Source organism: Pan paniscus, chromosome 7 (genome assembly GCF_029289425.2).
Source record: "Pan paniscus chromosome 7, NHGRI_mPanPan1-v2.0_pri, whole genome shotgun sequence".
In the NCBI taxonomy this organism is placed as follows: Eukaryota; Metazoa; Chordata; class Mammalia; order Primates; family Hominidae; genus Pan; species Pan paniscus.
Genome location: NC_073256.2, coordinates 31,731,475 through 31,748,587, shown reverse-complemented (window position 1 = coordinate 31,748,587; position 17,113 = coordinate 31,731,475). Strand labels below are relative to the sequence as shown.

The 17,113-nt window shown below is 37.4% G+C and overlaps 1 protein-coding gene across 6 annotated transcripts in view; it reads left to right on the top strand.

The window, feature by feature from the left end:
* Nucleotides 1–17,113, top strand: part of DLC1 (DLC1 Rho GTPase activating protein) — a 527,425-nt gene that overhangs the window by 297,864 nt on the left and 212,448 nt on the right. For 5 of the 6 annotated variants that reach the window (XM_034965673.3, XM_034965672.3, XM_063606660.1 and 2 more), the window contains exon 5: nucleotides 6,475–6,508. In XM_034965673.3, the coding sequence (XP_034821564.1) occupies nucleotides 6,475–6,508 (34 nt within the window). Of the gene's footprint in view, nucleotides 1–6,474; nucleotides 6,678–17,113 lie in introns of those variants that run through there. The other variant, XM_063606663.1, reaches the window with a different exon arrangement.

Genomic DNA, 17,113 nt, shown 5'->3' with positions numbered 1-17,113 from the left:
GATAAACTACAGACATACCTGTGAGCAGCACCAAAATATCTCTTAAGAATTAACTTTGCCTTGTTCAAATGTTCAAACAATTTAAGCTGAGACCCCAAATTTCTGCACCATATAGTATAAATAAAGCTATAATTTCAGTCTACAAAAACTGAAAGACAGTTGTTAAAGTCAGTGATTTAAAGGGGGGAATAAATCTCAATATTGCTGATAACTTTTATTAAATAAGATGTGTCCTTTTTTGGAGATAAGGATACACAGCATGAATGACGTTTCTCAGATAATTGTGTGTGCATTTATTAATATTTCACTTTGGTTATAGATATTTGTTCCTTGAAGGCAATCCTTACACCAGCACATCATCTCTTTTTTCTGAAACTGAATTTCCATTGTCTTCTATGATCTGGTTGAGAAACTAAGTTAAATTGGAATCATGAACACCAGGAGGGATGAAGCCATGATGACCTTTGGCTTCGTCAGTCTTATGAAGAATGGTATAGTACACAGCGTTATAAAGCCACATTCTAGCCTAGTTTCCATCTGGCCACAAAAAGCCCTGTAGTATTGGGCAAGTCACTTAACCTGTCTAGGTCTCAATGTCCTCATAGGCAAAATGACAGAGAAAGAGCTAAATGAGTATTTTGCAAAATATACTACATACAGTACTAATGGTATATCAGCTGATACTGGGGTAAACATTCTGAATTTTTATAATTATGTATCCTAGTGTGTATTATGAGTAATACAACCCACAAATCAAACCCATAAATGTATGCATTTCTATTATTTAGAACAAGTAAAAAACAGAAAATGTATTTAAATTTGATTTTACTAAATTATTAAGTAAATAATTTATAGATGATACATGTATATAGTAAAAATTCTGAAGGTGGTATTTGAAGAACTGAAGATTGGGAAACACAAATGAATTATCTCTAAATCCCTCTCCATCAAGAAAAGACTATATTTTTAATGAAAGAATGATGACTGTCAAAGCTAGAGAATTACTTTGTAAACCAAAATAGATGATATCAGATTGCCAATCAGACACAGCTTTTCAATAAAATCCTTTGTTCAAATGAAAGCAGACTGAAATCATTGACTGGCTAACAATATTGCAGAATGGCATGATTTCAAAAGACTCTTTAAATGAAGAAGAGATGAAAACAAACTCATTTTCCCATGTACCTTCTTTCCTTTCATGCTGTCTTTCATGTCTTCCCAAAAAAGGTGAATCCCAAAACCCTTCCTGTTGCCCATGTGCCCACAATGGGCTCTTGTGGTCTCATCTGAGACAGAGGCTGTTCCATCACTGAAGGATATTTTCTTGCAATTTCTAAGGACAGAATTACTTATTTTGGAATTTCTCTGCAATTTTTTTTTGTGGAACAAATTTTTGTGGGAAGAAAAGTGAATGTTTTAAAGGGAAAGGAGTAAATTACTCTGTCACTGATTTTTCTCCGAATTAAGCCACTTTTTAAAAGGCAAATAAAGAAAATTTCTGTAGACTTAAATAGTACTCCAAACACTGCTGTGTGAACATCTTGAATATTTGAAATCATGTAAAAGAAAGCTCTGACTATAAAAAGAGAAAGCACAAAATAGGTAGTGCTCTGTTTGTGTACTGCAGGACAAAAAAATAAATTTGCTTCATGGAACATAGGAGAACTTACATAGAATCATAGCTGCCAGTTGTTTGAAGAGATTGGCCTATAAGGTCCTTCTTAATGTTAGTATTCTATGTTCCTGATTCTAAAGAACTAAGAGGAAAATATTTCATACAAGTGAGGAAAGTGGCATAATAAAAATAACATTAAAGAAAATTAATAGAAATATTTCATTTCTAAAATAGAAAAACTTATTCCTAAAATCAAAGAAAATAGAAAAAAAGCATATTCCTAAAATCATCAGGAAGAAATTGGTTCAATTAGAATGTTTCCATTGACAAGACATTCAGATTGTCAATTGTCATGGATTCAGATATGATCTCTATTATTTATGATGCTATTTACGTTAGCAGCTTCTGTGCGGTTGGTGTGAGTTCCTAAAAGGTGTCCATTTGAGGTTCTCCTGGAAGTGCAGAAAGCCATTTCTGCATCAGACCAAAAGAATCAACATATGTTTAGAACATTTCCATGTGGCATGTCAAAATTAGCATTTCCCCAACCATCTTTCACATCCAAAAACACAAACAGGCATGCACACAGTCTAAGCTCCCACATACAGCTTTAAAAGGTCTCATTAGAAGAAAGCAAATTGTTTCCTTCTCTTTTGCTAAAAAAGCTTTCTTAAATAGCTTTTTAAAAATTTGATTGTATTAATAAAACACCTTAATTGGCCAACTTCAATGAAAATCTTTACATGTGGAGAACTATTAAAGGGTCTCAACATAGGGGGTCGGAGTGGTTGGGAGCCATAGAAAAGGTTGCTATCTTATTATTTAAATATCCTAGAGAAGAAAAACAAAAGACTATGGATGATTTTTCTCCCCTTTCATTTGGAAGTCATTTGTAGACTTTCCTTTGTTCCACTGAGAAATAAGAGAAAAAAATATATAAGTTACAGCGAACCCGTATGGCCAGCAGGAAAATCCTGTTTAATTGCTTTATTGCAAGAAATGTTAAATCACTTCCTGAGGACGCAGTTCAAATGAAACATATGGCAACTATTAGCAAAAGCCCCTAATGAATTCAAAAATATGCCTTTTATTGGAGCTTTCTCATAAGCATCAATTATACATGTTATTTAAATTGTATATACAAATAGGCATTCGGTGTTTTAGTTCCAAAAATGTTGATGAACGCCTACTCTGTACCATACTATACAGTCAGCTTGTGTGAAATGTTATTTCTGAGCCCAGAAATAGATATGACATGATGGGACCTCAGGACATGGACCCAAATCTATCCAGGTCCCTTCTCAGAAACCCAGGATGAGAAGAATCCCCCAATGAATGCCTCCTGCCCAAGGGTTTCATGCCCAAGAAAACCATTCCATTTCTACTTGGATAGTTCTGATGATCTATATTCTTCGTACTCTTTTTAATGCCACACCAGTGATGTGACTAATCATCCGTGTTCAGCATCCATTCTTTGCCTTTTTTGTAACTTCTTTGATTACATTGTGAATTCCACAAAGAAGAAACCTTTGCTAAGAGTTTTTTTATCTAGGATAATGTGAGGCATGTAATTAAGAATTAACAATCCGCTTTAACTAACTGTAGAGCAAGTGTCAGCATTTTTCAATTGTTTCTAATGCCATTCATCTCTGGAAAATTTCAGAAATTTAACAATTTAATATATTTATTCATAAACAACTTTCTAGAGAGACAATTCTCCCTCAAATTCAAAGATAAATCATTGGAGGAATATCCACCTGTTATCACTATGTGGTTTTACTCTTAAAAAGAAGTTATAAAATTCTAGGAATACTACACTTTGACTATCCTTTCTCTACATTGTAATATGGTCTTTGAAGTTATGTAATGGAAGTGAGTTTTGGTAGCTTAAAAATCATGCAGAGTGTGGTGAGATTCTAAAGTCATTGGCATTGGCTACACGAAATATGGACATTGGCCATAAGGAGGCTAAAATGTATTTTTGCTTGATACCCCAACTCACTGATTATCATTTTTATTAAATATTTAATTACACATGCATGGTTATATACTTTTGAAATCAAATAAAATATAGAAAAGGCTTGTTTTTTTCACTGGTCAACTTGTGATTTGGGGCAAAGCTTTCAACTAGACTTAAATGTGTTTGCCATGAAAAGAAAGGGCTTCTTTAGACAATGTCTAAATGTCTCATACAAAATATTCCTATACAGGTATTTTGTGTTCTAAGTAAATGTCTTATCATAAGACCAATCCAAACTTTTTTCCTCCTTCATTTCAAAATAAGTCTGTTTAGTGTGGCTCAGAGGCCAGCATGCCTGTGTTGTGCCTTGCTTCCGTTAGTGACAGCATGACCTCACAAAAGTTACTTTACCTTCCAGGATTTTACAGGGTGTTCTAAAGATGTGGTGAATTTCTGCAGTCAAAAGCTTAAAACTGGGTCGTACACAAACTAAGCACCCAGTAAGCACTAGCTATTTTTATCCTGAGGAACTTTCTCCAGGAACATTCTTTAATTACCTGTCACCAACTTTTCCAGTCTTGTTGATAAAAGAAAGGTTTCTGTTTTATTTTTCTGTTCGTTCACTTTTCACAAAAGAGAGAATGTATTTTAAAACCCCCAATCAGGGGTAAATTTAGGGGCTAGACTAAACATTTAATACATAGTTTGGATTTAATTCTATTTTTAAATATGTTTTAAGAGACACATAGAAAGTAAACAAACATTACCAAAATTGTAGGATCACTTGTAAAAGAAGGAAATTGCTTTCATCTAGTATTCAATCAGAAAAGTTCTTGAAGAAGAAGAAAAGTCAGATGACTTCTTAATAAATGAAAGAATGCCCAGGAAATGCTGGCAGCCTATGCCATTTGTTGGAAGCCCTGATCTCTGGGCCTGATCCCCCAAGCTGCCATTTAATCTATATGTCAGCATCTTTGGAAGCATGCGGAGACACGGTTCACACCCAGAGAACAGTGCTGAACAACTAAATGTAGATTGAGATTGAGTCAAAATATGCTTTCAGTATAAATTAATCTTGCCAAAGTAACTCCCCCATCTCTACCTTTTTTTTTTTTTTTTTTTTTTTTTTTTTTTTGACAGAGTCTCGCTCTGTCACCCTGGATGGACTGCAATGGTGTGGTCTCGGCTCACTGCAACCTCTATCTCCCGGGTTCAAGAGGTTCTCCTGCCTCAGCCTCCTGAGTAGCTGGGATTACAGGCACCTGCCACTATGCCCGGCTAATTTTTGTATTTTCAGTAGAGGCGGGGTTTCACCATGCTAGTCAGGCTGGTCTCGATCTCCTGACCTCAGGCGATCCACCCGCCTCGGCCTCCCAAAGTGCTGGGTTTACAGGGGTGAGCAACCGTGCCCAGCCTCTACTTTTTATCCATAAGGAAATCTTTACCTTAGCTGAATAATTGCATCAATCACCAAATCCCCTAAATCCCAACGGTGAAGATCTCAGCAGTAACCAATATTTCACAAGGATATAGACGTCTTGATATTTGCTATTTCTCGAAATGAAGATTGATGCTCTTTTCTTGGGCTGATCCACAACAGAGGTGCACTTGGGCCTCTCTCTCTCCCCCACACACACACAAACACACACACACACGAATACCCATGTGAGTGTGCTTTTCTTACTTCAACTCTGAGGATGTTGTACCTGAAGAAATGAAGAAATATCACCTTTGGATCTATCCTGTGGTCAGTGATTATGGGGTGGAAGGCATCAAATCCCAACGGGTCAGTTAATACAACCTCATCTATATTTTATATGTGAGTAACTGAGATAAATGAGAACCAGAAAGTCAACTTGCTTCATTTGTTTAGTGGTATCCACAAACAGTAGAACTAGACAGTTAAGCTTTAAGTTCTTGGAAAGATCTCATTCTGAACCCTATTTTTAAAAATCATAATAGTGATAAATGCTGGGGATTGAGCTTCTAAATCTTTCACATCAGTCAACTAACCCACTGGACCAAGGCTCATTTTAATAAATAGTAGGAGTGGCTTTTCCCTGAAGATCTGGTACGCTTTATAGAGGCTGCTTCCTTTAGTTCTTTCAGCAATCCTCTGAAGTAGATGTGATTATCTAGATGCGATTAATAAAGAAGGAACCTGAGCCTTGAGAGGTAAGATACCTCACTTGTGTGCACAGAAAAAATAAGCAACAGGGAAGAGATTTGAAATGCCCAGAAACTAACGAATTTGCTTCTCTCTCCCAAAAATAGGACCAGAAAATTTTAACTACAAAAATTCTACCCCAATTCAAAATGTTTTTAGATTCATTTATTGCCAATGTTGTTTGTTTGTTTGTTTGGGATGGGGTCTGACTGTGTTGCCCAGGCTGGAGTCTGTAGCACGATCATAGCTCACTGCAGCTTTGATCTCCCTGGGCTCAGGTGATTCTCCTACCTCAGCCTTCCAAGGAGCTGGGACTACAGGTGCATGCCACCATGCCCAGCCAATTTTTGTATTTTTTGTAGAGATGGGGTTTCACCATGTTGTCCTGGCTGGTCTCAAACTCCTGGGCTCAACGATCCGCCTGTCTCTGCCTCCCAAAGTTCTGGGATTACAGGTGTGAACCACCACGCCCAGCCTATTGCCAGTGTTAAAGATAATATGGATGTGCATTCATTTGAGTCTGTCTTCAGACAACAAAATAATTAGAAGATGATTTACAGTTATCAAAGACAGATCTAGTGATTTTACTGATAGTTCCAAAATGCTAATTTTTCTATTGGCAGTCTCTATTTAATTTTTGCGTCATTAATTATACTTCGTTTTATTTCTAATGATGCTTTCTGATGTTTCTTCCTAATAATACCACAATTTTTGTGTCTTTTTTTTTTTCAGGCTATTCCAGGTATTTCAGAGAAGGAAAAGGCTGGTAAGTTGACATTTTGGTTCTGTTTTCTCGCCAATCTATTTTAGAATAAATTTCACCTTAAAATAGGCATTTTATTAAATATATAAAATGTATACATCTCATGAATATCTTGGAAAATGTTGTTTAAATTCTGTAAAAGAAATTTGTTTTGTTCAATATGTAAGAAAAATATACGTGGTTTTCTGACATAATGACATTGTGTTAGAATAAGATATGTGTTTCTTGGGGTCTTCCTTGTAACTGCAACCACAATTTTTTTTTCTTTTTTTTTTTTTTTTTTGTTTTGTTTTGTTTTTTATTATACTTTAAGTTTTAGGGTACATGTGCACAATGTGCAGGTTAGTTACATATGTATACATGTGCCATGCTGGTGCGCTGCACCCACTAACTCGTCATCTAGCATTAGGTATATCTCCCAATGCTATCCCTCCCCCCTCCCCCCTCCCCACCACAGTCCCCAGAGTGTGATATTCCCCTTCCTGTGTCCATGTGATCTCATTGTTCAATTTTTTCTTAAGTAAAAGAATTAGATGTTGATCAATGTTCTGGGGAATGAATTTGGAAATTAGTTGTTAATAATTACCAAGGTTTATTTTTACTCTTAATGACTCAGTAGCCACAGAAAAAGATGTAATTGATGCTTAAAGCTGATGCTATACTATCAAAAATATAGTGATGAAGCAATGTGAATAATTGTATTGAAGAAAAAAATTATAGTATTTTTCTGTGTTCTGTGCTTTAATTATAATTATTTAACAGTATTATGGGAAATGGACAAGGACTGATGAGAAATGAAAATATGAAAAATTAGACTTGGATTGGTAGATCTATGTGTTTTTAAAAAATCATACTGTCTTATGTGTTCTGTGTAATAAAAACAAAAACAGATTAAAGGTATATTATCTAACTTGAAGTACATCACTTAGTTTGTAGACATTTGTGATTTTTAAGAGCTATATTAAAAGTTTATAGTCTCACCTTAGAGAAAATATTAAAATTTCAAGTGCCTTTACACTAAAGCATTAGAGTTTGTCTGGCGGGGGTGTTTGCTGTCTATGTCAGTGACCTTATTTTTGCTGCTAGATAGTTTTTACACAGAATTTTCCTAGTTTGTGTCCTTCTGTGAACTAAACTTTTCTCTCATGTTTAGGCTGTATCTTGTTTCTTCACTTTAATAATGTTGAAAAGTATCTCTTCAGAATAGAAGGAAAATATTGAACTGGCATCATATGTCAGCTCAAGAGAAAAATCACACAACATAACAATGTACTAATATCATAAGGGTTAATATCAGGTTGGTGGTTTTGGCCATTACTTTCAATGGCCAAACTGCAATTATTTTTGCATCAATATATTTACCATATATTGAATGGATTTAAAGTTTTAAATCTCCAGTATCTTACATAGCTGTCCCCATAATTCACTGCAATTTAAACAAAGTATATAACAGAACAAAGTTGTCATCCTATTCCAGAATGTCAGCAAGTTTTTTCACACCCCAAGAAGAAAATGAGGATGTGAGTTGTTGGCTGGTCAGGAGGGGAAAGAAGGAATGGAAATGCTGTGGCTGGCGGAGATAGGAAGGCAGAGAGTTCTCTTTCTCCTCTTCCAGTTAAATGGCTTAAGTTTGACAGGGAGAAACACTTCATTCTGTCAAGCTTCTCAAATATTTTGAAAATATTTTTATTTTTAATATTTTTTTTTGAGATGGAGTCTCACTCTGTTGCCCAGGCTGGAGCACAGTGGTGTGATCTTGGCTCACTGCAACCTCTACCTCCCAGATTCAAGCCATTCTCCTGCCTCGGCCTCCTGAGTAGCTGGGATTACATGCCTGCGCCACCACACCCGGCTAACTTTCGTATTTTTAGTAGAGATGGGGTTTTGCCATGTTGGCCAGGCTGGTCTCAAATTCCTGAGCTCAGGTGATCCGCCCGCCTCGGCCTCCCAAAGTGCTGGGATTACAGGTGTGAGCACCTGGCATGAAAATATTTTTAAAACAAAGAACTAATTAGAGAACATAAATATAATGTAACCACTACCTTTTTGTCATAATCCTGGAAATTTTCCTCCTTAAGAACAACAATTTTTTTAATGAAATCAACTGTCCCTCCTTACATAATCTTTCTGAGTCATTTCTATGTGGCTGAGGCACACATAAAAGAATCGAGAGATTAAATTTTCAGAGGTTCCATAAGATGACATATATGATCTCCACAGGCCCCAGGATGCCCCATCTCAGATACCTAGCAACTCAGGATGGACTGATTTGAGCAAAATCTGACTTCTGCTCTTTATGAAAATATTAGAATGATTGGAATTTACTCCAGAATGAATTTCCATTTAGATTTCTGGAGGATATGCTGATATATTTAGGAGAAAATGTAATTTCGTTTGATCATTTAAGAAATAAAGGATTTTTTTTCAAGGCAGCGAATGTCAAGACAAATGCTCGTGTCTGAATATTTTATGAATCATGGTAACAAATATGACAATTCCAAAGAGAATGTGATTTATTTCAAAAGTTTTAAGTACCATAACAGTCTAAGCAATCTAATTCTTGTATTTCTAAACTTTATTATTTGAAACATTAAAAATATTTTGAGTGTTCTATATACAAATATAAATCTTGTTTCTTTCATGTCTTTATGAATCTCTGTTTGTAAGCTTCCACTAGACAGAGGAATGGCCATGAAGGCAGGAGACCCACTCAATCTTCTCGGGGTTAATTGAGCTCTTAAATAGGATTAAGCTTCATACCCACCCCTAAGGCCTGTCATTTTTTTTTTTTTTTTGTATCTTTCTAAATGAATGTAGCCTATTGTTCTTTATTAAGAAAGTCTATTTTTAATCTGTGTGACCTCTCATCCAAGCTAACTGGAACCAACTCTACCAGGCTTTGTGAAGCTCTAAATGAAATCATCTGGGGCACATTCCATTAATCATCCCTGAATTGCAGTTGTGTGATTGCTCTGTGTGTGCTGTAAGTAGCTATCTTCTATTCTGATCCACGTTGCTATGATAATACAGCTCAGTGGGATCATTTCTGCTGCTTGTCTCCTGCCCTGTGATGACAGAAATGTTCAAAGGGAGGCAAGTTTGAAACAGCCTTTTATGGATTCAGTCATTTCACAAATACTTACTGAACAGCAGCATGTTCTAGGCATTCTATTAGGTTCTATTGAGGAAGCAATTATGAATAAGGCATGGCCTCTGCCCCGTAGGAACTCAAACTCTAGTTGGAGGATATCCCATCAGGCAGGCATCCCTCCTTCTCCTCTTCTCAATTGAGAATTTCTTAACTCTGCTTATTCAAAAAGCTTCCCAGGCAAGGAATCAAATCAAAGTACTGTCTTCAGGAAACTCTGGATGAGAATGTGCCTTCTTAGGATCTGAGACAGAATCCAACCAACTTCTTTTTTAAATAATCAGAACTGATCACACAAGTATTGATATGTATAATTGTATCCAATAAATATCATTTTCATATAACTTCCATCATGTCGCTGGAGTCTGTATGCCTCAACCTTTTTGGCACCAGGAACCAGTTTCATAGAAAACAATTTTTCCACGGAGTTGGGTAGGGGAGGGTTTCAGGATGAAATTGTTCCACCTCAGACCTCAGATCATCATAAGGAGTGCACTGCCTAGAACCCTCACATGTGCAGTTCACAACAGGGTTCATGCTTCTCTGAGAATCTAATGCTGCCGCTGATCTCACAAGAGCCAGAGCTCAGACGGTAATGTTCGCTTGCCCACCGCCCATCTCCTGCTGTGCAGCCTGGTTCCTAACAGATCACAGACCGGTACTGGTCCAGGGCTTGGGGGTTGGGGACCCCTGCTCTAAAGAGTGTACCCATCCCATTGGAATACCCTCAAGCACATCTGCTTCCTATCTGTATGGCCTTGAGCAAGTCACGTAACTTCCTCATCTCCCTCATTTCCAGAACACAAATCAAGAATCTGCCATGTTGTTGATGTAAGGCAACAATGCTTGGTACAAACTAAGCCCCAAAAAATGGTAGCTGTTTTTTATGATAATTGGTTGGTGCTTACAGGACAAATAGACCCTCGCTGCATCACTGATGTCCTTGTGTGTTCCACAAGTCCTAAAATGCTTCCTCGTGGTACTAACAGCTGAACAGCTGTCCATGTGGAAGAAGAAAGATCACTTTCTCCATGATTCTTCTGAATGAATTAATTCAAAGATTGTCACAATATAGACAGAGGTGATCACATTTTAACTTCCCTTTAGAGATTTTTTTTTGTCTATTAGACTGAAATTCTCTCTTGGAAACAGGTAACATTTGATTTTCAAAAAAAGATTAGTTTCAGAGAAATGTTTATGCTGTGTCCCATTTTCCCGTGATTCCATTATCCTCCTGTATCCACAGTCCCTGAGGTCATCAGATCCTATCTACCAAGCAAGCCAGCTAGGCGCCTGGGTTCTCCTGCCGCTCCCAGGCTCCTCCACCTTCTACACACCGTGCTGTCAGCACCGCCCTCTCATCACCCTTGTCCATTCCTCTGGCCACTGTTTCCATGCAGGCCTTCACTTTCCACTGGACTTTCACAAAAGCATCCAGAACTGGTTTCCCTGACTTAACCAATCATTACACCAGTCTATTATCTGCACTGTCACCAGAGTTATCTTTGAAAATATATAACCTGATCATGTCAGTTCCTGTGCCAACATTTTATCTGACTCTCTATTAGCCACAGAGTAAAATTAAACTGTCCTGGCTGGCCATTTGTCCATTCAGGAGTGACCTGTCCATACATGCCCATTTGTTATTCAGACGCAGTATCATTCACTGGACCAGATACATGTCTGTGTTGCCCCTCAGATCCACCCTCTGCCCTACTTCTCCCTGCCTCTGTGCCCTGGGAGGCCGACCAATGTGAACTAAATCAAAGGACTTCCCGCCTTTCTGTCTTCCTCATTCAGCCATGAAGAGGATGAGAAGCTCTAGCAGGAGACTGGGGGAGGGGGATGGTGGGACAATGAGGTTGGAGAGTTTGTTTTTAAGTTCAATGTAGATTTACTTTATTTTATTATGTTCTGCGATACATGTGCAGGATGTGCAAATTTGTTACATAGGTAAACGTGTGTCATGGTGGTTTGCTGCACCTATCAACCCATCACCTAAGTATTAAGCCTAGCATCCATTAGCTCTTTTCTCTAATGCTCTCCCCACACCATCCTCCCGCAAAAAGGCCCAGTGACTGTTGTTCCCTACCTGTGTCCATGTGTTCTCATTGTTCAGCTCCTACTTATAAGTGAGAATATGAGGGGTTTGGTTTTCTGTTCCTGCTTTAGTTTGCTGAAGATGATGGCTTTCAGCTTCATCCATGTCCCTGCAAAGAACATGATCTCCTTCCTTTTTTTGGCTGCGTTGTATTCCATGGTGTATATGTACCACATTTTCTTTATCCAGCCTATCATTGATGGGCATTTGGGTTGATTCCATGTCTTTGCTATTGTGAATAGTGCTGCAATGAACATATGTGTGCATGTATCTTTATAATAGAATGATTTATACTCCTTTGAATATATACCCAGTAATGCGATTGCTGACTCAGTGGTATTTCTGGTTCAAAATCTCTGAGGAATCGCCACTGTGTCTTCTCCAGCTTCTGGGAGTCACTGTTGACTTCTCTTACTTAGGCTGCCATTTGCACTAAGCTTCCAAATTCTGACAGCAATTCTCTCCTCTGGCCCTGGGGTTTCCCATTATAAATGGTCCTGTTATTAACCTCCCCTCAATGTGCCTAACGTGCATTTGTTTCCCGCAAGGAGCCTCACTGATATACTTCTGATATTTTCTATTTTTTCTGTTTCTTCATTTTGTTTGTTGGTTGCTCAAACTTTAACTACCATAGAATCCCTTCTAGCTCTCTGCTTTCATCTTCTGCCTAGGTCTGTGGCATGCAACTGGCACCTGATGATAGGCAGAGATAGAGAGAGGCAAAGTGAAAGATGGCTTACCCAGAAAAAAAAAAAAAAAAAAGATGAGGAGCTTTTTTTTTTTTCTTTTTTTGAGACGGAGTTTTGCTCTTATTGCCCAGGCTGGAGTGCAATGACACGGTCTCGACTCACTGCAACCTCCACCTCCTGGGTTCATGCAATTCTCCTGCCTCAGCCTCCCAAGTAGCTGGAATTCCAGGCACCCACCACCACACCTGGCTAATTTTTTTTTGTATTTTTAGTAGAGACGGGGTTTCACTATGTTGGCCGGGCTGGTCTTGAACACCTGGCCTCAAGTGATCCACCGCCTTGGCCTCCCAAAGTGCTGGGATTACAGGCATGAGCCACCCCACCCATCCACATCTTTTTTTTTTTTTCCAAAGTAAATGAAAATAGTTTCATTTAATCCCATGGGGAAGAAATATACTAGCCTTATGACTTATAATGTGTTCTGTCTTGGAAAAGTAACACCGCATTTTAGTCACTAAAATATCACTTTGAGAATATTTGAGAACTATTAATATGGAGTAACATGAAATCCGTCATTCTAAAATTAAATCAAAGAACACATCACAAATTTTGTCAGGCTATATAGCAGCCCATGCAAAACAAAGCATTACCATTAGCCAAAAATGGCTTAAAAAATAGTTTCAACTTTTTTTTTAATTCAGGGGGTACAACTGCAGATTTGTTGCATGGGTATATTGCTTGATGCAGAGGTTTGGGGTCCAGCTTTCCCCGTCACTCAAGTAGTGAGCATAGTGCCTAATAGGTTATTTTTATCCCCTGTCTTGAAAATCCTACTTGCTTCATTGGATCCAACAATAATATCACTTCTTTAATGACTTATTTCCCAGGCAGAACTAATCTTAGAGCTTATTCTGTGCTCCTAAAAAGCTACATCTTTTCTGTTACAGTTTTATCATCTTGCTTAGCTGTGTGTCTTCTCTAGATCATGAAATTTTCTAGGTTAAGTATATTGTCTTTGTGTGTCCCGCAATTAAAATAGCTATTAAAATATAGATGTTCTGTAAAACAGGTGTTAATCAAGAAATTGTAATTATAAAAATGCTTTGGCTATAATCTTACTGACTTAGAGTTAACATGATTCCAAAGCTTTTTATTTAACCTTCTCCATTACTCCTACTACTCAACGCAAGGGCCAAATATGTCAGCCAGGTCATGAATTAATGGTACTATTTGGGGATCTGTGCCACATAAATGTGTAAAGGGGGCCATTGAAAAAGATGACTTAGAGCCTGACTTTGGTTGCTTTCCTTGGTCATTTTTCTCAGAATGTTTATTCTCCTGCCTGGCGGTTATTTGGTTGGCCATAAAATGTTAAAAATCAAGATAATGAATAATTATAGCCTGAAATTCTTGTGAAGGATAACTTTCAGAAGCATATACCAGAGTCACGGTCTCTCCAAACTTTGTGTTGTGGTCATAAGACAGAAAATAGAAATGAAACACTTCTTTGTGACAAATGCGTAAGGGAAAAATCAGAATTTTCATAATTTTATTCCAAGCTCCTTGTAAACATACTAAATAACAAAGCCCAGACTTGATGCATTTTGGTATTAATTTTCTTGGCTGCTTTTCATCCCTGAGAAAGGAAATGCAAATGAACAACAACAACAACAACAACAACAAAAAACTAAAATGGAAAGATACTTCCACTTTTTCCAGTCTGATCATCATTGCTTGGATCCAGAGAATGATTAATGTGATATATCCACTCTGAGCCATGCTCCAAGATATGCAAATCCAAAGAGATTTGCTGAAAAAATTAAAACAGGACTGATCTATTTCAGACTTCTCTTTGGAAAGACTCTGCTCTGTTTTGTGTCTTCATTTTAGTATGGATCTGATTGGTTTTATTGCTGTCTCTCCCACTAGGCTGTGAACACCTTAAAAACATAATTTTGTTTCATTCAGCGCAGTACTCCCAATGCCTGGTATTATTGTAAAAATCAGCAAATGTTTTGCTCTATTTGCATGATATTCCCAAAGCCAAATGTAGAGTCTTATCTGTCTATTCTAAAGGAAGCTCTTCTTGTAACAGCAAAGACCCCCAGCTGTTTTATGGGGTTTAGCAAGATGTGAAAATTGTCTTTATCTAGCCAGCCTGGGCCTTGACCAAAATTCCAAATTATTTATTCTCTTTCATTCTCAGAAAGTGAATTTCATTATTTTTACACTAATGGCTTATAAATACTTGCTTCAGTTTTGTTGTTTTTTTTTTTTTAATGTATGAAGGCCTCTGCTTGCCTGCTTCTTTATGAGGAAAGAATTTAGGGTATGCCCACACATAACTTCTCAGTGTTTCTAAAACTTAATGTAAACTAATCCGTGAAAAGTTGGCTGTGGTTGACTGGGCTGTTGAAAGAAAACACATTAGCTTTCAGGTATCAAGGAATTCATGAAAAATATAAGTAATCTATTCTTCAATGCCAAAGATCTTGAACTCACAGGATTTTTAAAATACAGATAATTTTCCAAATATTTCTTCATTTTCTGTTGGTATTTTTGCTACTGCTAATTAGGTGAGACAAATCTACTGTATTACCAGAACCAATAGAACATAGTTTCTTTTCCTCTCAATTATATTTTAAGCAACACACGTAGATGACAATTTGTCTTTTAATATGTTCTGATTCAAATGTTTCCTCCCACATTTGAAGTGGTCTTCCCAGGTCTCTGCAGCTGAAAGTGGCACTTTGTTGGTATATTTATTATGGCATTTCATATTTTCTGTGATGTATTTCTGTTCTTGAATTTTATGCTATATCAGGCTAAGAGCTCCTTGAAGGCAGAAACCTCCCGTTTCGTTTTTTGTCACCCCACATGCAATGTGATATCTTGCACAGAGGAGGTGCTCAAGAAATAGTTTTGAATCAATCTGTTTATTTGGCAGATGAAACAACTCATGCAGGCATTAAGCTAATCTCAGGTCTATCCATGTCCAGGACTTTTCACAATATTTGATGGACTTTTATTTCTCCTTCTAAAATGTCTTATGCACATTTTGCTCCTCCCATTATTTCTTGGAAAGAATGGCTATCAGCAGCATGAAGAGGTGGCTGTGAACTGCCAGTATGGGCCAATAAGACAGATTTGCATTTCAGTGCTTGAAATGCCATTGACCTCTTATCAGTAGAAAAATTAATTTGTTATTTTCAATCTTCTCAGAAGAAAGACAATTTATGAAAGGGCCCTTTTGTATCCATTTTATCAAGAAAGCCACTAAAGATCTTCCATTTAGTTCAAAATCTGGCTGGGCATGGTGGCTCACGACTGTAATTACAGCACTTTGGGAGGCCGAGGTGAGTGAATCACTTGAGGTCAAGAGCTCGAGACCAGCCTGGCCAACATGGTGAAACTCTGTCTCTACTAAAAATACAAAAATTAGCTGGGCATGGTGGTGCATGCCTATGATCCCAGCTACTCGGGAGGCTGAGGCACGAGAACTGCTTGAACCTGGGAGGTGGTGGAGGGTGCAGTGAGCCAAGATCGCCCTACTGCACTCCAGCCTGGGCAATAGAATGAGATTCTGTCTCCAAAAAACAAAAACAAAAACAAAAAAAAAATCTTATCTGATCATCTCTTAGATGTCTTCAAATTTTTACGTCTATTGAGTTTCCAGTGCACAGTCTGCAGTTTAATTTTATTAATAATGTGAATATATACACAAATACGTACCCACAAGAAAAATGTTGATTGATCCTAGTTTCTTTGGAGAGGTATGTTTACTTTGGAAAGTTACATGTAACAAGGTATTACTTTGACCTCACTGAGTATAAAATGACTTATAATTCTGCTGGCATGACTATACTTCTCGTATTGACCCTCCATTGGCTTGAAGCACTTTGATTTGTTTTCTGCAGGCAAGTTCAACACCTCTTTCAATGGACTCCATAGACATTTCTATTATAGAATTAAGACATAATTTTTTAGATGTGTTTTATCAAAGTAGGAAACCTTAAAGAGTTATTAACAACCATAACAAATTCACCAATGCCCAATAAAAGGCTGATGCCCATCTTCTTGTCTGCAGGCTGTGCAGAAATCTAATCTAATGCAGGAGAAGTGTGGATCATGGATTTAAGAAACTATTTTGTCCTGACTACTGTAATGAGGTAGAAAAGTTCTCACAGAGTTCTTAAATTTCTACTTAACTAAAATACTCAGTAAAGAGTGCTGATGCACACATAATAGGGCATTATATTTGTTTTTAAAATTTCCCAACCACGTTTCTGTGACTCACACCTGCTAATGTTATAAACTTCTTGTTAATGTAAATGTTAAATCAGTTCTTTTCTAAGGATTTAAGGAAATAGATAAATGGGGAAAATAACAGTACAGTTCATCACTTTTTAAAATTTCCCCTTTCTCTTTAAGTCTGTGATCCTCTTGGATATATTTATCTCAAAATTTTCCCCACTGAGCTGTGATATCCTAAAAGGCAGACATCTTCCCCGCACCTTGGTAATGCCAGCCTCTTAACAGATGTTTCGGTTGAAGTTTGTGGAATGAATGACTGAATTGGTAATAATAGCAAGAATTTACTCTGTGCCTGCACTTTTCCAAGCACTTTATAGACATAAACTCAATTAATCCCCTAGCGACCCTATGAGGTA